The sequence below is a fragment of the Dermochelys coriacea genome, chromosome 2, assembly GCF_009764565.3.
Source record: "Dermochelys coriacea isolate rDerCor1 chromosome 2, rDerCor1.pri.v4, whole genome shotgun sequence".
Taxonomy (NCBI): domain Eukaryota; kingdom Metazoa; phylum Chordata; order Testudines; family Dermochelyidae; genus Dermochelys; species Dermochelys coriacea.
This window is the reverse complement of record NC_050069.1, coordinates 12316623-12340614: the sequence shown is the minus strand read 5'-3', so window position 1 is coordinate 12340614 and position 23992 is coordinate 12316623. Positions and strand designations below refer to the sequence as shown.

The window sequence follows — 23992 nt, the reverse complement described above, 5'->3', positions numbered from 1 at the left end:
TTCTAATTGGGGTCCGTGAGCTATACTGTAATGTAAATATTAAATGATAATAATTATGGTATGCAGTGTTGCTGTAGTCAGTCCCAGGATATTAGAGAGACAAGATGGGTAAGGGAATATCTTTTATTGGACCAGCTTCTGTTGGTGAGAGAAACAAGTTTTTGAGCTTACACAGAGCTCTTTTTCAACTCTGAGGAAGGTATTGAGACCTAAAGAAGAGCTCTATGTAGCTCGAAAGCTTCTCTCTCTCACCAACAGAAGTTGGTCCAATAAAAGACCAAATTTCTAATAATAATTATTGTTTTATATTAGATCTACTACAACTCACAGCACCACAATTCATTTGTGAAGAACCACACAGGGTATACAGAACTCTTTGTGTTGCTATGACTCCTGAGATGAAGATCCAACAGAGGTGGTCATGTGTGCTTCAGTAAAGCCCATTGGAAAAAGACTGCTAAATTAAGGTTAGAGAGGATGTCTCATAGAATCCATAAGAACATGTTACATGTCTGAAACTTGACAGAATCCAATACTGAGCTTCACAATTTATAGCAAAATAACTCTGTAGTAACATTCCTATCAATAATCTCTATTCAGACAAGGAATTCATCAACTTTGTGTGTATGGCTCTTCTATTAGGTTATCTTCTTCATGACACAACACGAGCAAGGAAAATAATGACATTATTAGCAGCAGTAACCGGGATATTTTGTTGTTAAATAAAAAGCCTTCACAACAAACAAGATCAGTATGCATAAAAAGAGGAAAGCTACTGTCTAAAATTTATCCCCTTGAGTCACCAGTAAATCCTGATCATGAAGCTGCTCCCTAGGTTTGGGTAGTCAGGAGTTCAGTTAAACTCTCCACAATATTCCTGCATTTCAGGTCCTCAAATGCACTTGTTCTCCTTTGACTTTCCTTAACATTCTCAAGGTGTCTAAGACCACTGTCTTCTGGAGGTCGCTAATCATGATATTTGTGTTCCTAATGCAGTGGTTCTCAAACTGTGGGTCAGGACACCAAAGTGGATCATGACTCCATTTTAATGAGTTCACCAGGGCTGGCATTAGACTTACTGGGGCTGAGGGATTCAGTCTGGGGTGATGGGGTTCAGGTTACAGGCCGCCTGCCTAGGGCTGAAGCGCTTGGGCTTCAGCTTTGGCCCACCTGCACGGGGCAGTAGAACTTGGGCTTTGTCTTTGTCCTCCTCCCTGCCCAGGTGGGCCCCCTCCCCCCGACCCGGGGTTGGGTAGTAATTTTTGTTGTCAGAAGGGGGTTGCAGTGCAATGAAGTTTGAGAATCCCGTTCCTAATGTATTCTTGAGCTGCTCATTAATACCCTTAGGGATTGCTCCAAGTGCTCCAATAATCGTTGGGATATTCTTTATTCTAGTTTTTCATAATCGATCCACTTTGTGGCTGACTTCTTCACACTTCACCATCTTCTCTTCTTGCTTCTTTTTTATATTTCTGACTGCTAGTATGGCAATATCAACCCAAATGTTCTTATTTGTCTTCCTTTCTACAAGAACTATGTCCAGCCTGTTTGCCTGCACCATTCTGTCTGTGATAATTGCCAGATCCCATGAAAGCTTAGCCTCTTCCGTCTCTTGAGTGCTTTCAATTCAGTGATCATATTACCTCATGCTTTATTTAAATTCATACTTGCCACAGACACTCCAATGCAGAGACTGGGAGACCTCAACTTATTTTTATTAGTAATATGTGTATTCCATAGTGCCTAGGAGCCCCACTCATGGACCCGGCCATAAGTTTAAAAAGTACCATTCTAAAGAAACAAAATTCTATTTCCTTGTTGTTTATGATTTATGCTTAATTGCTCCATTCTTTTCCATTGGCCCTGACAAAGTCTTCAGAATGTGAGGTCGAAAAACTGAATTAAAATACAGTAGATCACACTGAACATGCATGTAGGAAGCTGTCCTCTCATTTCTACATGGGATTTACTGTCTCAAGGTTAATTAAATTTGCCTCTTAGTTTTCTATTGCAATTTCAGTGAGGTAAGTGGAGTTACACTGATCTCTGTGAGAAGAGAATTTGACCCTTGGATTCCAGATAGTGATAAATAATCCTCAGAACCTTATGTCCTAAGGTCTGATTACCCAAAGGTCTGCATGCTTTTCTTAAGTGCAGACTGTCTGCACTTTCTGAGTCTAGTAAACTGTCTGGGACATCTAGCAAGAACAGATCTGTCCTCTTTCCAACTTATCCAAATATTTCAGCGCCTTCAAGATGGAGCTCTAGCAACAGGCAAAGGGGAAGATGGCTTTTATCTTTCCAAATGGTTTCTGTCATATTAAATTCCACAACCCAAATAAAAACAAACTAAAGTAAATTCAGACTCTCATAATTACATGTAGTCTAAGGCAATTGCAGTGAGATCTACAGTTCAAAAATGAGGGACAGATAAGAATGGCAAACTTTCACTGTTCCCACTGTGCAGTCTGGTTATGAGGATGTCAGTGTAGAAACCTAGACCTTGACTGCCTGTAACACAGAGATAGTCAGAAATTCCTGGCTGATGAATCAAACACAACAGTGTTGCTTGGTCTAGGTTTCAATTATTATTTACTAGCCCCAAGAGTGGATCAAAGTATTCACTGATGAAAGGCTTTAGATTAGTATTTCAGCAGATGTGGGAAGAGATTCTGTGCAATTTCCATACACCATTAAAAGATCCTTCATTACCTCTGACTAAAGACAGCGGTCAGACAAGTCCTTGTAAATGCTAACAGCTGATCTGCCACATTAGCTAATACTCTACCCAGCTCCACTGTGGGGCTGCTAAGGCCCTGCCCCTCGGCAACAAGGTTAGTAAAATCCCTGAATAGATGGCCAGTAAAGGGCCATATAATGGAGCAGCCTCACTGCTGGTCATGCTGGGAACTAGCTCTCTGGGACCTTTTACTAGCAGTGCCTCACTCGCTGTTACTTCCATTTCTTCCACAGTCTCCACCATCTGGACCCGTGTTGCTCCCGGACTGTGACATCCTCTTTGGGACATGGCCCTCTGGCTGTGCCCCAGTCCACTGTCTACCCACTTCTGGGGGACAGGCGGTCCTCAGTCTCTCCACTTGCCTCAGTGGCCAACTGCAGTCTCTAGTTTAGCCCCGGGCTTCAGGGGCAAACTGCAGTCTGGATTTAGGCTACTCTCCTCATGGCAACTAGGAGTAAAGGGGGGAACCCAGGCCCACCTGCTACTCTGGGTCCCAGCCCAGGGACCCTATAGCTGTCAGCCACTTACTGCCCCTTCTCCTATTCCTGCTGCCTACTTTCCCTGGGCCACTTCCCCTGTAGCCCTAGCACCTTCCCTGCCCTTGTTTCAGAGCCTCAGTCTGGCCGTGGTCAGCCTCTCCTATTGCTCAACTACTCTGCCCAGCACTGCAGTATCTCCGGTGCTCCTCGGCAGACAGTCCTTCCCTTTTGCCCTCCAGGAAGAGACCTCCCCTTGCTCTGCTGAGCAGCCCTTTATATATGGGCTGCTCCAGCAAGCCGTCTCTTGATTGGCTCTCCCAATGAGCCCTTTCCTGATTGGCAACTGCCCCACCACAGGCCCTTTGTACATAGGTATGCCATTACCATTAAACGAAAAGCTCACATGCATACTTTCCTAACTGGGGGCTCTGGATCACTGGTGATTGTGTGTGAGCAGGATGGCTGATTTCTGAAACGTGCCACATTCATCTCTGGTGCAACTCCACTGACTTCAACAGAGCCCAGTGCCCCCACAGCTCCCTGGTGTATTGAGGGAGCACTCTTGCTTCTTCACCCTTTGGTGGAATGCAGTACACACTCCTCTCTGCACTGGTCTTGCTCCATAGGCTTGGGAGGCAGGCCATAGTCTCCCGCAGCCTTTCCCTTCCCAACACTTCCTGGGGCAACATGCATCCCAATGATGCGCAGAGACTACACTTCCATAGGGAGCCACCAGAATAACATACCAAGGGGTGTGGTGGATTCTCCACTCCTTGACGTCTTTAAATCAAGATCAGATTTTTTTTCCTAATTGATCTGTTCTAGCTCCATCAGAAGGTGTGGAGCTCAATGCAGAAATCACTGGGTGGTGTTTTCTGGCCTCTGTCATGCCAGAGGTCAGAGTAGATGATCACAATGGACCCTGTGGTCTTAAAAAAATCTATGAAATCCGTCTCTTCCGGTGGGCCCTTTGCTTGGGCTGTAGAGGGACGGGGGAAGTTCCTTGCGCATCACTCCCTCTCAGGCACCTGCCTAAAGGCCCATCAGAACCTTGCCCCACAGAAGAGTTCAGCAGAACAACAAACAATAGCAATACTAACTCTGTCCCATCCCTCTATCAGCCAAGAGTGCCCTCATGTCCTAATGCCAATAACAACCAATGCTTATTTTTTCCTTCCCACCAAACGCTCTTTCAGCTTCAAAGCAGGAGTTCCTGCTCTTTTCCAAAGGGAGACCCTCCTCCCCCCATTCAGACATTCAGAGACTCTACATCACATATCCTCCAGAATCCTTTGTGGTGATGCTTCAAAGGAGGTGCTGGGAGAACAGGTACAAGGTTGTATGGGATAATTCTGGCTTCCAAGACTACCAGTTGCAAATGGCTATGTCACATGGTGGGGTGGCCCTTTAGGGGGAGCTGGGCTTTGCCCTGACCTGTAACTAACCAGCGGCCTCCCAGCTGACGTTGTGAGGGCAGATGATAGCTTGAAGATCACTTATTTGGCCTCATAAGAGTCAGCAAAGTAGCCTAGTTGCTAAAGAGAGCAGTAAGGAGTAGGGACACTGCTGCAGGAGACCCTGGGTCAGGAAAAAGAACCCAGTTCACATGCGACTCCCACGTAGATGGCCTGTGGAATATAATCCTGCAGGGAGCAGGCTAGAAAGGAGTGTAAAAGCTGCAGGGAGTTGACAAGCTCCTGCCAAAGACCCAGTGTGACAACGGCACAGCAGGTGCCAGCTCATGCCAAGGCCCCAGGCCACACTGTACGCTGACAGATGCATTCCTGGAAATGTTTCAGAGTAGCAGCCGTGTTAGTCTGTATTCACAAAAAGAAAAGGAGTACTTGTGGCACTTTAGAGACTAACAAATTTATTTGAGCATAAGCTTTCGTGAGCTACAGCTCACTTCATCAGATGCAAGTGAGCTGTAGCTCACGAAAGCTTATGCTCAAATAAATTTGTTAGTCTCTAAGGTGCCACAAGTACTCCTTTTCTTATTCCTGGAAATGAGTCTGGCTCACCTGTGGGTTAGTGTAGTTAACATAGATATTAGTGTTATAAGAATGTGTCTGGTTTCAGAGTAGCAGCCGTGTTAGTCTGTATTCGCAAAAAGAAAAGGAGTTTTTTTCCACCAAATGCATCCGATGAAGTGAGCTGTAGCTCACGAAAGCTTATGCTCTAATAAATTTGTTAGTCTCTAAGGTGCCACAAGTACTCCTTTTCTTTTTAAGAATGTGTCTGGTGTTTAGACTTTATGGAATACTTATAAGGTGCTGCACGTATTAATCCTCCTTCTAATATCTGTATTCCATGGTATAAGGTAATGTTTAAACGTTTGCTCTGTAACTAGCAAAATGTTTGCTAAGGCTGTAAATCCCCTTCAGCCAGGGGAGAAGCATGACCAAGTGTGAAATACTCGTTCACCACAAGAGTTGTTATCTCAGGCCTTTCAGGAAGGACTGTTGAATCCAAATGGGCCACTGTGGGAAAAAGACTTTGGTGACTACTTCTCCCATACCTCTGAAGAGGGTATGTGCCAAAGCCTTTGTCCCACCACAGCTTGAATGCTGGAGGAAGTGAATGAAAATGCCTGTTAAGGAGAACTTTGTATTCCTATGCTTCTTGAGCTCTGAGCAACAAGCACAAGCAAAGAGTCCCCAACTCTGAGGATTTCTAAGCACAAGCAAAGAGTCCCCAACTGTTTAGCTTGGATTAGCCCTGAAAGACATATAAAGTTTGCTCATTAAAAAAGTTTCTATTATCATTTGGAATTTAAGATCTCAACTTATTTGTGTATGTGTGTGTATAACTCTTTTCTCTATATATGTTACCTGCTTTAACCTTGTAAATAACTCACATTTCTTTTTCCTAGTTAGTAAACCTTCAGTTAGTTTGATACAGGATTGACTACAAACATTATCTAGGTGAGAGATCTTTGGTGAGCAACTGACCTGGAGTAAGTGACTGATGCTTTGGGACTGAGAGTAACCTGAATATTGTTGTGATTTTTGGTGTAATGGACCATCTATCAGAGTCAAGCTTGCCTGGGTGGCAACATAGATTGGAATACGCAAAGGGACTGTCTGTGCCTCCATGTTAAGTCTGTATAGTACCTGACGAGTTTATACTTGTTACTTGGTTGGTGAAATTAAGTAGAGAACTCACAACCAGCTTGGGATTGGTGCCCAGCATCTTAACAGTCTGCCTTGAGGTTGCTATTCTTGCTCATGAGCCACTCCAGACAGCTTGACACCCAGGTCAGGGTAAAGGACATGACTGAGATAATGAACTAGTGTTAAACAGTTTTATTTGCAAAAATAAAACTGAATCCCTGGAGAAAAAAGATCAAAATCTTGTGGCCAGAGGGTATTCTTTGGTGTTGAGGCTGGTGCATTAGTTCACTGGCTTACAGGCTGAGAAAATGTACACTGGCAAAAGAAACAGAGAATAGGAAAAGGATCATGCTACTATCCCCAACCCTCCCATACATACACACCTGCTGAAGACTTCATTAGGAGCTGTGGTGCACAGAAGAACTGTCACGCTAGAAGAGGTGTTGGTATTGATTAGAGGAGAATTCTGGCAGTCAGGACTCCTGGGTTCTGTTCTCAGGCTTACAAAGCTATAAGGAATAGCCAGTATGGATTTGGCAAGAACAAATTATGTCAAATCAACCCAATTTCCTTCTTTGACAGGGATACTGGCCAACTGGATAAGGGAGGAAGCAGTAGATGTAATAATAAGGATATTAATAAGGTTTTTGACACAGTCCCACATGACATTCTCATAAGCAAACTAGGGAAACAAAGCCTAGACGAAATTACAATAAGGTAGGTGCAACACTGGTTGAAAGACCGTACTCAGAGAATAGTTTTCAATAGTTTGATGTCAACCTGGGAGGGTGTATCTAGTGAAGTCCTCCATGGGTCAGTTCTGGGTCTGGTACTATTCAATATTTTCATTAATGACTTGGATAATGGAGTGGAGAGAAGGCTTATAAAATTTGCAGTTGACACCAAGATGGGAGGGGTTACAAGTACTTTGCAGGACAGGAAGAGAATTCAAAAGGACTTGAAAAATTGAAGAATTGGTCTGAAATCAACAAGATGAAATTCAACAAAGATTAGTACAAAGTACTTCACTTAGGAAGGAAAAATCAAATGCACAACTACAAAATAGGGAACAACTGCTGAAAAAAGATTTGGGGAGTTTAGTTGATTATAAACTGAATATGACTGAACAAAGTGATGCAGTTGCAAAAAAGGCTAATGTCATTCTGGGGTGTAGTAACAGGGGTGTCGTATGTAAGACACGGGATGTTATTGTCCAGCTCTACTTGGCAATTCTGAGCCCTTAGCTGGAGCATTGTGTCCAGTTCTGGGCACTGCATTTTAGTAAAGATGTGGATAACTCAGACGGAGTCCAGAGATGAGCAATAAAAAATTATAAAAGGTTTAGAAAACCTGACCTATGAGGAAAGGTTAAACAAAACTGGACAAGTTTGCCTTGGGGAAAAAAGACTGAGGGGGGAACCTGATAACAGTCTTCAAATATGGTAAGGGCCGTTATAAAGAGGACTGTCATCAATTGTTCAGCATGTTTACTGAAGGTAGGACAAGAAGTAATGGGCTTAATCTGCAGCAGGGGAGATTTATGAAAAACTTTCTAACTATAAGGATAGCAAAGCACTGGAAGAGGCTTCCAAGGGAGGTTGTGAAATCCCCGACATTGGAGGATTTTAACAACAGATTGGACAAACACCTGCCAGGGATAGTCTAGGATTATTTCCAGCCCTACATGTCTGTGATTCCTAGTGTGGCTAATCACTACATGACCGTGAGCAAATCATCCAGCAACCTCTCTCAGTTAACCCATCTGGGTTTGTATTTTGAACACGGGATGTCCCATCCTTACCCCCATCACTATATAGAACAGGTTCTGGTTGAGCCAATCTGTAAAAATCTATATTTCCTTAAAGCCAGTGAAGGCTAAACCAAAGGAACCAGCAGGGTTTTTCACTCTAAATCCTGCTCCCTGCCTTTTATCTCTACAAAACAAAAGAAGTTCAGGAAAAACTTTCCCTCAGGTTCTAATAACTGGCAGTCACTGGCTTGCATTGTTAGAATAATTTCCTGTAGATGCTGCTCAGGGGTCCGCACAGGCCAACACACTGCTTGCAGAAGGCAATGCTAAACTTAGCAACTAATGAGGGGTTAAACTCAGAGAAGCCTGAGTCCTGCTTTGAGCAGGGGGTTGGACTAGATGACCTCCTGAGGTCCCTTCCAACCCTGATATTCTATGATTCTAAGCATCAAATGCCTTGCATAATAACAGGTTTCAGAGTAGCAGCCATATTAGTCTGTATTTGCAAAAAAGAAAAGGAGTACTTGTGGCACCTTAGAGACTAACAAATTTATTTGAGCATATGCATCCAATGAAGTGAGCTGTAGCTCATGAAAGCTTATGCTCAAATAAATTTGTTAGTCTCTAAGGTGCCACAAGTACTCCTTTTCTTTTAAGCATGAAGTGTGAGAGTGCTGCAAATAGAGGTATGTCCAAAGGATGTTATCATCAAAGAACTGGGCCAAGAAAGCTCACCCTTATACAGGTTCACAGTGTGCGATGCGGAGGGAGTAAGGAATAACCCCATTCCCCCTTCCCCACATATACACACACACTGTAGCATGGCCTGGATAAGAACAAACCGAATTTCAGGCCCTGTGTTTTGGGGAGGGGAGAGGCTGCTTCTCCCTCTTCCCCCAGGCTCCCTGTCTCCATGTTGGTCCTTACTATGACACAAGTTAAGCCAAATCAAACCCCCCCACTTTGAAAAGCCAAGGTTCTCCAACCTCAGGATTTAAGAGGCAACCTTCATGAAGGTGAATGACAGAAAAAACTATTAGTCCTTAAACAGGCTCACTGTTTGGGAATCACTGGTGTTAACTGAACAAGTCTGAAATACCTGTTTCTGGTGGGGAGCTTGTTCGTTGATCTGTAGTTCATGTTTGCTCTACAGACAAATGGAAGACACTGTGGCTGCCCCCATGGACCTCATAATCTAGGGATGCATTACTGCAAACACTTCCTCACATGAGTAATCCTAACTTCCCTATGTAAAGATGTGCAGCATCAGGCCCTATGTTAAGAAATTACAATCGAGGTCCTCTCTTCTCTATAACAAGGCAAATGGTGTCTGTGTAACTAATGGCCCATAACTCTTAATCAGACCTATAACCAGTGGAAGGGGGTATACTAAACTACTCGTTCTGCTTTATCAATAAGAGTGGCAACCTCAGATCTGCAGCTCTTTCTATCTCCTTTTTATTCCCAGTCCCTATGAAATATATGACACCATGTCATAGAATCATGGAAGATTAGGGTTGGAAGGGACCTCAGCAGGTCATCTAGTCCGACCCCCTGCTCAAAGCAGGACCAACCCCAATTAAATCATCCCAGCCAGGGCTTTGTCAAGCTGGGCCTTAAAAACCTCTACAGATAGAGATTCCACCACCTCCCTAGGTAACGCATTCCAGTGCTTCACCACCCTCCTAGTGAAATAGTTTTTCCTAATATCCAACCTAGACCTCCCCTACTGCAACTTGAGACCATTGCTCCTTGTTCTGTCACCTTCCACCACTGAGAACAGCCGAGCTCCATCCTCTTTGGAACCCCCCTTCAGGTAGTTGAAGGCTGCTATCAAATCCCCCCTCACTCTTTTCTTCTGCAGACTATATAATCCCAGTTCCCTCAGCCTCTCCTCATAAGTCATGTGTCCCAGACCCCTAATCATTTTTGTTGCCTTCCGCTGGACTCTCTCCAATTTGTCCACATCCTTTCTGTAGTGGGGGGGGGGGCCCAAAACTGGACGCAATACTCCAGATGTGGCCTCACCAGTGCCGAATAGAGGGGAATAATCACTTCCCTCAATCTGCTGGCAATGCTCCTACTAATGCAGTCCAATATATCATTAGCCTTCTTGGAAACAAGGGCACACTGTTGACTCATATCCAGCTTCTCATTCACTGTAATCCCCAGGTCCTTTTCTACCTCTCCCCCCAGCTTAGTGTCATCCACAGACTTCCTAAGGATGCAATCCATCCCATCATCCAGATCATTAATGAAGATGTTGAATAAAACCGGCCCCAGGACCACTGTTCCCTCTAAACTGTGCGCATGTGCACGTGCACACAAATCCTAAACCTCGTGCACATGGTGAAACACTGAGTGCACAAAAATTTGCACAGAAGCACAATTTGCACAGAAGAAATTTTTTGTGCACATGGCCTGTCAAAAATTTGTACAGAAGAAATTTTTTGTGCACACGTTCTTTCAAAAATTTGAGGGAACATTGCCCTGGACCGACCCCTGGGGCACTCCGCTTGATACTGGCTGCCAACTAGACATCATTGATCACTACCCATTGAGCCCGACGATCTAGCCAGCTTTCTATCCACCTAATAGTCCATTCATCCAATCCATACTTCATTAACTTTATGGCAAGAATACTGTGGAAGACCGTATCAAAAGCCTTGCTGAAGTCAAGGGATAGGCAAGGTATAGTCTTCTGCTACAGCAGTCAGCAGTGGTACTCAGCCAATGACAGGTCATCTTCTCCCCATGAAATTGCAGCACCTTATCTCTAATACCTCCAAATAACATCAGCTGTGTTCTTTCACTGCCCAGGCTCTAATCCTTGCAGCGTATTACAGCTATGAGACATGAAATGCTGCAACACATTATTTAAAAAACACATATGTATCCCTGCTAGAGTCCATGCTAGTTACATTTTGGCTAACAAAAGCACTTCAGGCCAGCCTAGAGTTCTTGTGAATGGGTCTGTCTTCTTAGACTGTATACTCATCAGGGCAGGGACTGTCCCTTTCAGTGTGTCTGTACAGCGCCTAGCACTATGGGGCCCTGATCCTGACTGGGGCATCTGTGTATACTGCAATATAAATATTAAATGCTACCAATGATTTTATCAGATCCACAGCCACCCTGATATCAGAGCACTCCACAGAAACTGTTCAAATCCCTATAATCTTCACATACAGATTGGGGCTCAATTCTCCCCTGCCTTACAGCTTGTTACCCATTAATACCTTTAAAAGGGAGTGCAAAATAGGAGCACTCACTCTATCACTACCACATCAGGGGCCAAATCCTTAGCTGGTGTAAACTGGTGCTTCTCCTTTGCTTTGAAGTCTCCCCAATTTAAACCAGCTGGGATTTTGGCCCCAGATGGTTACTCTTTTTCACCCACTCTGCACCAATGTACATAGCAACACAAAGTGAAAGGGCTAGTGGAGTACCAGATCCCGGACATGGGCTGAAATCCTGACCCTGTTGAAATCAATGGGTATTTTGCCATCGATTTCAACAGGCACAGGACGTCACCCATAGTTTTTTCTCTCTGCTATTCTCAGGACTTTTGGAAGCTTCACTTCACTGCTGTCATCATTGTATTCTCACTCTCCTCCACTCCTGGAGCTGGAAGAATTTGTCTTGGATTTTCCCTTCATTATGCTGCACTGCTGATCGAAATTCTCTACAGACAGAGCCCTGTGCTCAGCTGAGACATTCACTCTGGATGGTTCTAGAGGACACTGGCTGTACCCCAGATAAAAGTGATGTCATCTGTTATCTCAGGATAACCAGCCCTTGAACTGTCAGCTGCATGTCTGCTCTCAACACCCGTCCCCATTCGCACTACGGAAGGGCTTTTATACTGAGACCTTCAAGTTCTGGGGTGCATTTGTTGGTTTTGTGGTTGTATTTGCTATTCGCTCAGCCCTGGCCTCCAGGTGTTTGGTCTACAAAAGAACAGGGCTCACAGCTGTGTGGTTTGGACACTAACAGGTAATTAAAATCTGCCTCTTTGCACCCTGCTCTTCTATTATTAATTATTTATATTATTAGAGGCTCCAACTGTAATTCGAGTCCCATTGTACACAGGAGCAGACAGTTCCTGCTCCCAAGAGCTTACCATCTAGATAGACAGGAAAGACAAAAGGTAGGAGGGATAGCTCAGTGGTTTGCGCATTAGCCTGGTAAACCCAGGGTTGTGAGCTCAATCCTTGAGGGGGCCATTTTTGGATCTGGGGCAAAAATTGGGGGATTGGTCCTGCTTTGAGCAGGGAGTTGGACTAGATGACCTCCTGAAGTCCCTTCCAACTATGAAACTAAGGCACGCAGAGGTAAAGTGACTTGCCCAAGGTTACATCAGAGATCAGTAGCAAAGCCAGGTATAGGCCCCAGTTGTCCTGACTCCCAGTCCAGTGTCCTATTCACCAGATCACACTGCTTCTATGGAGCCTGCTTGTTTGTGTGTACGTGCAGAAGGGAGGAGAACTTGTGCCACTACAGGTCTATCTGCTAGCTTAGAAGAAGCTCAAACCCCTCTTTGGATCAGGCTGGCAGTGTGACAGTGGCCTTTGCTCATCTATTATGGCTTCCACATCTGCGGATGTCATTACATACCCCATGTTCAGGGTTTTGCACACCTCAGAGATTCACACGCTTTCTTGGATGGCAATTTTTTTAATTCAAAAATTCTATCCAGCTAAGTTTCTTAGCGACTGACAAAACTCCCTCCCCTAAGATGTTTCATAGCTAGGCACAACAAAGCAGGTAGGGAAACATTCAAATGCAGTATGCATCCACTGACAGCTCTCCTCAATTGCTCATTAGCATAAGCATTTTTATGTTGCACCACAGACCTGACAGATCATGGTCCTTCACTCAACTGATACTGTCTGTTAATCGGATTAGAGAAGCAGTGTTTCCACGCAGGCTTTAAAAACAGGGACAACGTGGAACATCTTGTCTCATAAATAAAGCACAAGACAGTTAGTTGCTAAAGAGATAACAAAGGTACTGTTCTCTAAGCACTGGAGGAAATGAGAGCTGATGCAAGTGCCCTTTTCTGTGAAGGAATTAACCTGTTCCAGCATATGTGCTATCATTTCCACGGGTCTTCAGTCAAGCTTATGTTGTTCGGCTCTGTGACATGCTACTCAGAGGGAGGTGTGCAGCAAAGCCTGCTGCAGAGAGATGTTCTCTCCCCTGTATCTTTTTTCTTAGATCATGGGTCGCTTTAATGTGAGTTCTTTAAACAGCTTTGCTGCTGACTCAGGTGACAGATGTCTCGGCAAAATGAACCTCCAGTGCTGTCCTCGTGTAAGAAGACATCACCCAGTCCCTATGATTGCAGTGCAAGCCGTGGTCACCAACCGGTCGATCCTAGAGGATCTCCCAGTCGATCGTGATCTCCGGCAGCAGCGCAGTGTGGCTACCTAAAGCTACCCCCCCCACACACACACTGCTCCCATAAGTGGCCAGTGCAGCCCCGTGGCCCCCGGGCGCAAGGGGAAAGGGGTTTCCCTCCGCATACACTGCTCCTGCCTGCAAGCACTGCCCCCGCAGGTCCCGTTGGCCACCCACCCTCCCCACCCCAGCGGCCACAGAGGTGCATTGGCCTCTTCCAGGAGCAGTGTGGGGGCGGGTAGGCAGGGAGCCTGCCTTAGCCTCGCTGCACTCACCACCGACCAGGAACTGCTGGAGGTAAGTGCTGCCCGGTGGGAGGCTGCACCCCAATCCCCATCCCTGAACCCCCTCCCGGAGCCAGTACCCCATACCCCCTCCTGCACCCCAACCCTCAGCCCTGAGCCCCCTTCCAGAGCCAGCATCCCTACCCTCTTCTGCACCCTGAGCCCCCTCCTGCACCTCAAGCCCCAGCCTTGACCTCCCTCCCAGAGCCAGCACCCCATGCCCCTTCCTGCACCCCAACCCTCTGCCCCAGCCCTGAGCCCTCTCTCACACTGCGAACCCCTTGGCCACATCCCAGAGCCCGCACCCACTCCCAAACCCCAACCTCCTGTCCCAGCCCAGTGAAAGTGAGTGAGGGTGGGGGATAGCGAGCGGTGGAGAGAGGGGGGATGGAGTGAGCAGGGCAGGGCTTTGGGGAAGGGATGGGGCTTCGGGGAAGGGGCAGGGTAGATCCTGAGTTGCCCTTAGATTCAAAAAGTGATCTTGGGCGAAAAAAGGTTGGAGACCACTGCAGTGCAAGGTTGGCTAATCAAACAGTACAGCAGGAGCACAGAGACTGGAGCGACCATCTGCAAAGAGTACTTCACTTCCAGCCTTGGACTCTGCTGTCTGATAAGATGCTCCTCACATCACTGGGCTAAAACAAGGGAAGGCGAGTTTCCGTGTGATGTGATCAATCATATCCGCTCTGATGTCATGTTTAAACAGTGCGTAAATAATTCAAGCTAGGGCTCTGGGTCACTGCAAACATGAAGAGAACTCTACACCAAGAGGAATCTCACTAAACACTTTGTGAAGCCTCTGGAAAATGATGAGCTAGCACTTTGTGAGCATTTTATTTTAACATAGACCAACAGGAAATAAAGACTTAAACACAGGGGACTAACTATCTAAAGCAGATTTGATTAATTGAGCATTACTCAACCAAAATGATGTCTGCGTTGATGACATTTCTTGGAAGATTCAATTTACATATGTAGGTGGTAGCTCTTCCTACTCACTAACCTAGGGCACTATTCTGTTGAAATCAATGGGATCAAGCCTGGATTCCATTCTTGTAAGTTCTGAGGTTTCACTCACACACATGCACACACACATGCCCTATGAATACACACTGTGTACCTAGATCCTCCCATGGAAGTCAATGTACACAACTAAACACCAGGTTTTTTTAGAAGAGCAATAGGTCCGAACATTCAATGTGACTTGTGCTCCTATGTCACTTCCAAACAAAGGCACAAACACTGCATGGGAATATCTATTTGATTCTAAAGTTTCCACTGGACTATTAAATTCCTGGATACATTTCTATTGGCCTCCATTTTCAGAAAGCTTGTTATTACAAAACCTCCCCATATTGGCCATATTTGACCCAACAACTTCCCTTCAAAGGATACATGCTGGTGAGAAATAAAGTCTGAGTTATTTTGACCACTGTGAACCATGGACATATAATAAATTATCTGGAGTGCAAATGCATATGGTTACTTCCAGCACACTGCTATGTGCCAGAAATCCACCTTTCTGCAGCCACTCTCTCACTGCCTTTTCTCTCATGCCCTACCAGGCCTATGGTGGCAAATACATGATTACAGTTTTTTGACCTGTAGGTCAACTCAAGGCTCCTCCACCATTCTGTGCCTGTTGGACAGAATGGTGCCTTTGAGGGCAGTGAAGAGCTGTTCCACTCGGGGGAAGTGACCATTCTGAATGCCCCTTGGAGCCCCTAGCAAGTCCTCTGTCTAGCTTTCTTCATGGGATATTCTCCTGTGCATGTTGGTCCCACTCCACAAGCTAGTGTACAAAGTGCAATTCTAACAGCCCCTCACTGTTAGATAAACCCAGTCAGATTTTCAGAGTGTTGAGTTACCAATGTGAACACAGTTATTACTGGTTTGTTGTAGATTATTGAGGATCTGATTCTTCCACTCTTTCTCCTGCTGAGTACTTGCACTGAGTCCAAAGTGACTAGGGGTGAGAGTTAATAGCACTCAGCATGAGTGAGGGTGGCAGGCACAGACACAAAGCAAGCGGGTGCGTGAGAGAAAGACGGATGCATGAGAACAATTCGTTTTGTAACTGCGGCTTAGGTCACTGGCAACCAGAAAATAATGATCAGCCATGTGCACCAGCCAACAAAGGGCAAGCCTCTTGGAAATTTTTTATATTCTATCAACCCTCATTCTTTCCCCAAAATCTGGGGTGTTATTTGCACATTCCTGACAGTCTTTAATAGCGCTGTGTCTCAGATCTTTTCTACTACAGGGTACTAAAATTGTACCTTTTAACTAAACCAATACAGATTAACTTGTACCCCACTAGTGTTGGCGAAGTTTTGCTAGTATAAAGAAGCCTTCTAGCTCTATAGCTATTAGGAAATAAGCTATACCAGTTGTAGTAGAAAGAGAGACATAAGCTCTGGTATCAGAGGCCTGGTATGAGACAGGAGCTGCTCATAGAATCTGGCAAGAACAGGGCTAATATTAAAGAAATACACATTTCTAGGAAATGCTAGTCACAGAGTGCTCACGCAAACACATCCCAATATCAAGTGGTATCAAAACATCCCGATATCAAAGATGGTACAAAAACATTCCCCAAGGATAACAGGAACACACTGATCCCTCCTGAAAGATAAGATCAGGATGACAGTACGTAATAGAGATGTTTTGATCGAACCAATATGTACAACATGATAGGTGATAACTAGTGACATCAGGAGGCAGGAACTAACTATGTCAGAGGCAATACATAACTTGTTTGGATGAGGGTATAAAGATGTATCTCAGAGGGAGTGTCTTTGGCCAGCCTAGGGAGCAGTGGAAAGTCCTGCCACTGACTAAGCTACATCCATTGTCACGAGCATACGTGTCTTAGTAGCCTCATAGAGACTGCCAGGTGCTATTGCCGTGATTCGTCGGCAATAAACCTAGCCGGGTGCCTTCCCTACAAACTGAGCTGTGGATTTATTGGACAGTTTAATTGAGGTCTGCTATCTCCGCTACCTGTGCAGAGCTGAGACAGCACACTGAATGAACACATACCCAGCCAACATCTGACCTCATTGGTGACCCCGACCACTGATCTGGTAAATAAGTGAGCTGTCCTCTGTAGGAATCGCAATCTAACGTGACACCTTTATACTGATATAGCTGCATCCACACTATGGGATGTAGTGTTTTCACTATTTCGATAGGGAAATTAGACCCTTCATTGAAATAGCTAAATCAGTACAAAGCCTGTGCAAACTAGAGCAGGTGTCCAGGCCCTATTTAAACAAAGCAGCCATCCCTGCTGAACATCTGAGACAGTTATGAAATAAAAATGTCAACTCACCCTTTGACCTTGCAAACCAGGAACTCCGGCCTTGCCTTCCAAACCGGCTGGACCCTTTCAAAGAGAAACCATTTATAGAGAATGTACTACCTAAGACAAAATACTGACGAGTATACGCAATTTCACTCAGTTCTGCACTATTGCTGCGGAGCGTCGGTATCTGGCTGCTGTTTATCTGATAAGCATGTTCTTTCGTGAACGCTTAGGATGATAGAACAGCAGAGAGAAGGTGAGTCAATGTGCTGATTAAATAAGGGGAGCCCATAACCATACTTAGTATATATTTTAAGTCAGCTTTGCCTCGCTTACTTAGTAATACATCTTCATAATGTCGACAACTTTCCAAAGCATGATGCAATAGTCACAGCAAAACAAGACAGTTTGCAGCTTCAGGAGTGGGAACAAACAGACTATGTGAAAATGAAGTAACAATCAGGGTGCGATAAGCGCTGGCTTCTACAACTAGATCATAAGATATAGCTAAGGAAAAGAGGCTACAATTAAGCCAAATGGAGAGAATGTTCAGATGTCTAGATTTCCATAGGAAAATACTCCCCCCGCAACCCCCCTACTATACATATTAATCATTTGTAATGTTCTTGGCCTGGAGGTTTTTCTGGCAATTTTGCTCCTTTCTGTAGCAATCTTAATCTGAGGTTCATGACATTGCTGTCTAGGAGTTAACACAAGGTTCCTGTTTGGGAACCATCCTGAGAGGTGCTGAGTGCCAACAGCTTCCCAGGAAATCAACAGGTGTTGAGAGCAATCAGCTCCTTGCAAGATGGGACCCCATAGGTGAAGCTAACCCCTGTGCAGAAGGCCAGCCCAAATCCTATGCACCACCCTCAGGGATTAAGTGGTACATGGCTTTGAGCAGTTCCTCCCCAAAGGGTGAATTCCTCTTGCCAATGCAGAAGACATAAGGACACGTACACCACTTAATCTCTTCAGACAAGGCCGGAGTAGAACATAGGGTTGTGGGTGGGTCCCCTGTGCTAGAGTGAATTTCAGCCTATATGAACCAATATTGCAGTAAAAGAAACTACTTACTGGTGCCCCTGGAACTCCAGGTGAGCCTTGTGGTCCTCGCGGGCCTGGGGCTCCCTACAAAAATAAATAAACCCGTCAGTGTTCAAGTAATTGATTTCCTCTTTGAGATAATGAATTCAAGGGCAGCTGCTGATACATTTGCCACATCTCTTTGAACAGTCCTTCTGTATGCGTGGGGTATGAAATTCACCCAGGGCACAAGGGGCATATGCACAATTTGAGCCTCCCTTCTTCTCTAACATGAGATGCAATGCAGAGACCATGTGCCCCAGTCCACCCCATGCAGAAGGCCGGCACAAAGCTTATGTACCATAATTTCCACTTGAGTCCTATACTGAAGGTACAAGTGGGCTGTACGTGGTGAATGAGTTTGTGCTGGCCCTCTGCATGGGGTGTGAATTGGGGCACAGGGCCTTACTGACCCTCTGCCTACATGAGAATTTTTCTCTTAGGCCCCAGTTCATTCATTAGTCAGTGCAGAGCCCAGTTGGTATTTCCCTCAATTCTGGGGCTGGTTCAGCCCCCGTTGTCAGTTAAGGCTGCTCTAATATGTACTGAGCTGCCCAAGGTACCTATGAGGGGAATGCTTATGCCACAGGACCATCCTGGCCACATCGCCAGTCCCTCCAGGAACACCCCATGCAATAGGGCTCTTCGAAGGGAGTGGGGGGTTATGTCAGAGTCAGCTCTCATAGAGGGCCTCCTGCACCAGGGGTATTCTCCTGGGCCTTGTGTGGCCCCTTTGCTCTAGCCTAGCCATAAACTGGGCCATTAGAGTACAAAATACATATTTAAAAAACAAATTGCAATAAGAGGCACAAACAAATGGCTTCCTGTCGGTGTCTGTGTGTCCATGTTCAGTGACACTATCAAGATAAAAATCAAACCCTGTTTAAAATCCCTTTCCACACCTTTTATTGTATTGAAAGCAGAAAGAAGTTTGACAGAGGAACTGACTCTTCGCCATTTGCCCTGTTTATGTTTTCTGTCAGACTCAGCTGGTGTCATGGGAGTAGTCTGGCCAGCTTCACTTGCTGGTTCTCAGGCATTAGCAAAGAAGATTTTTTTTTCCATGTCATGAAAATATTTCTAGTCACGTTAGACTTTGCAACATGCTTTGAAAACAAAAACTGATGCGGGTAGCTGAGTTACCTGACAGCGTCCCTTCAAGTTAAAAAAAAAAAAGAGACTATTATTACTTCTTACATTTAGTACAATAGAGATATTGAATCGTTCTTACTTGCTCTCCTTTCAGACCTTCCGTTTGTACCTGGAATGAAGATGCCAGAGATGTAAACCAGAGCACACAGGAGGAAGACACATCTAGAAAGCTTCAGGCATACAGTAGTTCTCTATTTTGCACATCTAACCCCACTAGCTGTTCCCTCCCCCATGATGCCTGCTAATCTCCACCGCTTACTTCAACTCGGTTCCAGCACAGCCTCCCTTCCTCACATATCCTTGAACTATGCTGTGCTGTCTATGTAGAGAGCTTGTCCTGGCACCGACCTTGATCTCCTGGTTCTCTGTGCTGTAGTTAGCACCTTTTGTGTTGCTATACAATAAGAATAATAATAATACTTGTCAAAAAGAAAAGGAGTACTTGTGGCACCTTAGAGACTAACAAATTTATTAGAGCATAAGCTTTCGTGAGCTACAGCTCACTTCATCAAGTATCAAAGGGGTAGCCGTGTTAGTCTGGATCTGTAAAAGCGGCAAAGAGTCCTGTGGCACCTTACAGACTAACACAGGGGTCTCCAAAGTGGGGTGCGCGCACTCCAGGGGGTGCGCAAGACCATCCATGGGGGTGCGCGGCAGGAGGACCTTTGATTCTTCGGCGGCATGCCGGCGGCAGCTTGGCTCTCCCCGCTCCGTCTTCGGCGGCACGCCAGCGGCTGCTTGGCTCTCCCCACTCTGTCTTCAGCGGCATGCCAGCAGCAGCTCGGCTTTCCCCGCTCCGTCTTCGTCAGCACGCCAGCAGCCACTTGGTTCTCCCTGCTCCATCTTTGGTGGCACGCTGGCGGCAGCTCGGCTCTCCCCGCTCTGTCTTCGGCGGCAGCTCAGCTCTCCCAGCTCCGTCTTTGGTGGCATGCCAGCAGCAGCTCTTCTTTCTTTCTTTTTTCTTCCCCAGAACTGGCCCTGATCGTGCGCAATTCAAAAAGTTTGGAGAACCCTGGACTAACAGACATATTGGAGCATAAGCTTTCATGGGTGAATACCCCTTTGTCGGATGCATGTAGTGGAAATTTCCAGAGGCAGGTATAAATATGCAAGCCAGAATCAGGCTAGGGATAAGGAGGTTAGTTCAATCAGGGAGGATGAGGCCCTCTTCTAGCAGTTGAGGTGTGAACATCAAGGGAGGAGAAACTGCTTTTGTACGATATACATAGCAGAGGGGCATTGCTGGCACATGATAGCAGTGCACATCATATGCCAGCAATGCCCCTCTGCTATGTACATCAGCCAAGGACAGTCCCTACGTAAAAGGATAAATGGACACAAATCCAATATTAGGAATGGCAATGTACAAAAACCTGTAGGAGAACACTTCAACCTCCCTGGACACACAATAGCAGATTTAAAGGTAGCCATCCTGCAGCACAAAAGCTTCAGGACCAGACTTCAAAGAGAAACTGCTGAGCTTCAGTTCATTTGCAAATTTGACACCATCAGCTCAGGATTAAACAAAGACTGTGAACGGTTAGCCAACTACAAAAGCAGTTTCTCCTCCCTTGGTGTTCACACCTCAACTGCTAGAAGAGGGCCTCATCCTCCCTGATTGAACTAACCTCCTTATCCCTAGCCTGATTCTTGCTTGCATATTTACACCTGCTTCTGGAAATTTCCGCTACATGCATCTGACAAAGTGGGTATTCACCCATGAAAGCTTATGCTTCAATACGTCTGTTAGTCTATAAGGTGCCACAGGACTCTTTGCCAATAATACTTGTGTTATCTTTATAAATGAGTTTGTCAGCTCCTTGGATCTTCTCTTATTTTCTACCTGTAAAGCACCATGAACACCAGTGGTACTATATAAACAATGGGCCAAATTCAGGGATGACGTGTAAATTAGATCCCTTTATACTAACTTAGGCCCCAATCCTGTACACACATAATCATGTGCTTAACTTGAAGCACACAAGTTGTCCCACTGAAGTCAGTCGGAGACTTACTACCACGATTCAAATTAACCATGTGCGTGTTTGCATGATCGGGGCCTTAGATTCCCGTATGCTCAAGCAGGCTCCCTTTCACTCTGTCAACTCCCACAGAGCCACTTATACCCATTCCAGCCATGTTCAAGGACGTTTAAGTTGGTGTAACCTACATGCTGGAGACTGGAAGAAAGTGTAAGTTCAAACAGTCCTCACATCTTCGTACGCTTTCCTCCAGCTCCTCCGTTACCAATCACCTCTGAATTTGGTGAACTATGTCTGGCTTTATCTGCAGTCTCCAACAGCGAGGTTAGGCTTCTGCTGTAACAACATGATGCTATTGGATGGAATGTTGCACAAAGAACCTAGAGACCTCTGGGTGTCCACATGCATGTAAGCAGCAAGTGTCTTTACATGGCATCATTGGCCTAGGCTCCTTTTGAATGGATGTGTGCACAATTCTAAACAAATAAATACATCCCTGTGAAATTGTCAATGGCAGTTCTTTGTCCTTTCACCCTGCCTTCCTCTGGTCTTGTATAATTTTCTACTCGCTTCAGGACAAGAAACCATTCACTCTCCACTGCTAAACACCTTAAGTCTACAGCCCCACATATTAATGCTCAAAAATTCCTTCCTCACACACCTCTCACTCTGCTGCCACAGCTACTGCCACATCTCTAACATGTTTCATCAAAGTCTTGGGTTAGTTCCCAACCTCTTACCCAAGCAGTCTTCTTGAAAGCTTTCAGTCTGGGTTCCACTCCTTTCACAATAATGCAGTTGCCTATTTACCTCTACGTATTAGGATCGTTGGTCTTCTCTTGTCTGTCTCTAGCTCCAGGTCCTTCCTCGTCACAGTGCCATATTGATATTGCTGACCATGACTTCTAATCTTAGCCCATTCCATCAGGAGTCCTGTGCATCTCACTCCACTATGATTCTTCTGATTTAATCACTCCCCTTTTTTGCGACTGACAATGAATACTCTCCAATCACTAGACCTCTCAGCTATGGGGCCCTGGCAGAGCTCAGTCCTTGATCCCTTCTCTTCTCTAGGATGTTCCTGTGGCAATCTCTTTGCTGAATTCGGCTGTAGATGACACCTCTATGTGGCCAGTATTAAACCCTGATTCCCCCATCAGTGACACCAGAGCAAATGAAAAACGACTCCATTGAAGTCACTGGAGTTTCACAGGTGTAAATTTGGAGTGAGAGGAAAATCAAAACTTCTATCCTCTTCACTGCAGCTACCCTTTCATTGTGGTCTTCAGCTCCTATCTCCACTGTGACTTCTTTCACAAAGCTGACACCCTGCTACATGGTAAGAAGAGCAGTGCCCATTCCAAGTCTGTCTTCTCCAGCTCTTCTCTCAAATCTCACACTGGGTCCCTGATGTCAGAGACTGAGCTGTTCCACTTGACTCTGAACTCTTGTCTGCCTTCTAATCTCCCAGGCCCATCTTCTTCCCTACAAGACCAACTCCATTAGATACTATCTGAGCCACTCCTCTGAAAATTGTTTATTACTGCCAGCTCTCCCTGACTCCTGGGTATTTCGGTTCTCTCCTTTATGGTCTCCTCAAAACCTACCTCTTCATAATTCAAAGTCTTTCAAATATTGCAGTTAATCTCCTTACTGGGATCCTAGAATCCCTGAACTCCTGCTCTCGGGAATCTTCACTGGCTTAAGCTTCCTGTCCATTTGAAAATCCCACACAAAATCCATCCCTAAATTTACAAAATCCTCCCAGACCATCCCTCCCTTCCTCCCTTTTGTTTCTCATGCATTATAGTTCATATCGCGTGTTAATGCTAAAGCAACATCTTACTGCAGAGCCTGGTAATCCTGGAAGCCCTGCTTCACCCTGAGTGGAAAGGGAAAAGACAGACAAGCAATGAAAAAGAAATAAGCCCCCAAACTTATTTTCAACAGAAGCCTCTTGTCCTTATGGCTTGTCTGCTTCATGCTCAGTTTGTGCCTGTGAACCTTCCCAGACAGAGGAAATTTGAGTATACAGTCCAAATCAATGCAAAGTTTCCCCATTTTGTACAGGTGTCATGAAGGGCCTGATTCACTGCTGTGAATTTACCACTCCAGTTTTACCCCAGTGTAACACTGTTTCTTTCAATGCACTGGCATAAAACTGGAGTAATGCAGTGGTGAATTGGATCCATAAGTCCTAATTTGGCCTGTAGAACCCTTATTACTGGTGTTTATATGCCAGATGGAAAGAACCCAGCTTGACTCTCACATCCGAGACAGAGTCAGCAGGGCTGGAGTTTAGAATATATATATATATATATATATATATATATATACACACACACACACATTTTTCTTGTTAAAGAAGCACACTTGACACAAATCTTTGCAGAGTCAAACATGGAAACCAACAATGGCATTTTCACGCAGTCACTTTACAGAACAGACACACGCTTTACGTTTTTTCAGGACTCTTCGATGATCCCACCCGTCCTGGTGACTAGCTGCCTTCTAATTTATCAGTTTGTGCCAAAACCACTGTCTCTGATAGTGCCTCATATTTATGACATTATAAGAGCAGGCCTTGAAGAGATGTCGCCCCAACACCCATTCAGGAACAAGCTAATGTAAAAATATCATTTAGCTTCTCTGCAGTGTCCTTATGGTCATTAATTGCTCCCTTCTCTCCCCGGTAG

The 23992-nt window shown here is 45.3% G+C and overlaps 1 protein-coding gene across 1 annotated transcript in view; it reads right to left on the bottom strand.

Annotated features, from left to right (window-relative positions):
* The window catches only part of COL22A1 (collagen type XXII alpha 1 chain), a 328017-nt gene that overhangs the window by 115052 nt on the left and 188973 nt on the right, over window positions 1-23992 (bottom strand). Inside the window, exons 19-22 of the mRNA XM_043507305.1 lie at window positions 23143-23178; window positions 19394-19423; window positions 18154-18207; window positions 17104-17157 (exon numbers count right to left, since the gene is read on the bottom strand). Of these exons, the coding sequence (XP_043363240.1) occupies window positions 17104-17157; window positions 18154-18207; window positions 19394-19423; window positions 23143-23178 (174 nt within the window). The remainder of the gene's footprint in view (window positions 1-17103; window positions 17158-18153; window positions 18208-19393; window positions 19424-23142; window positions 23179-23992) is intronic.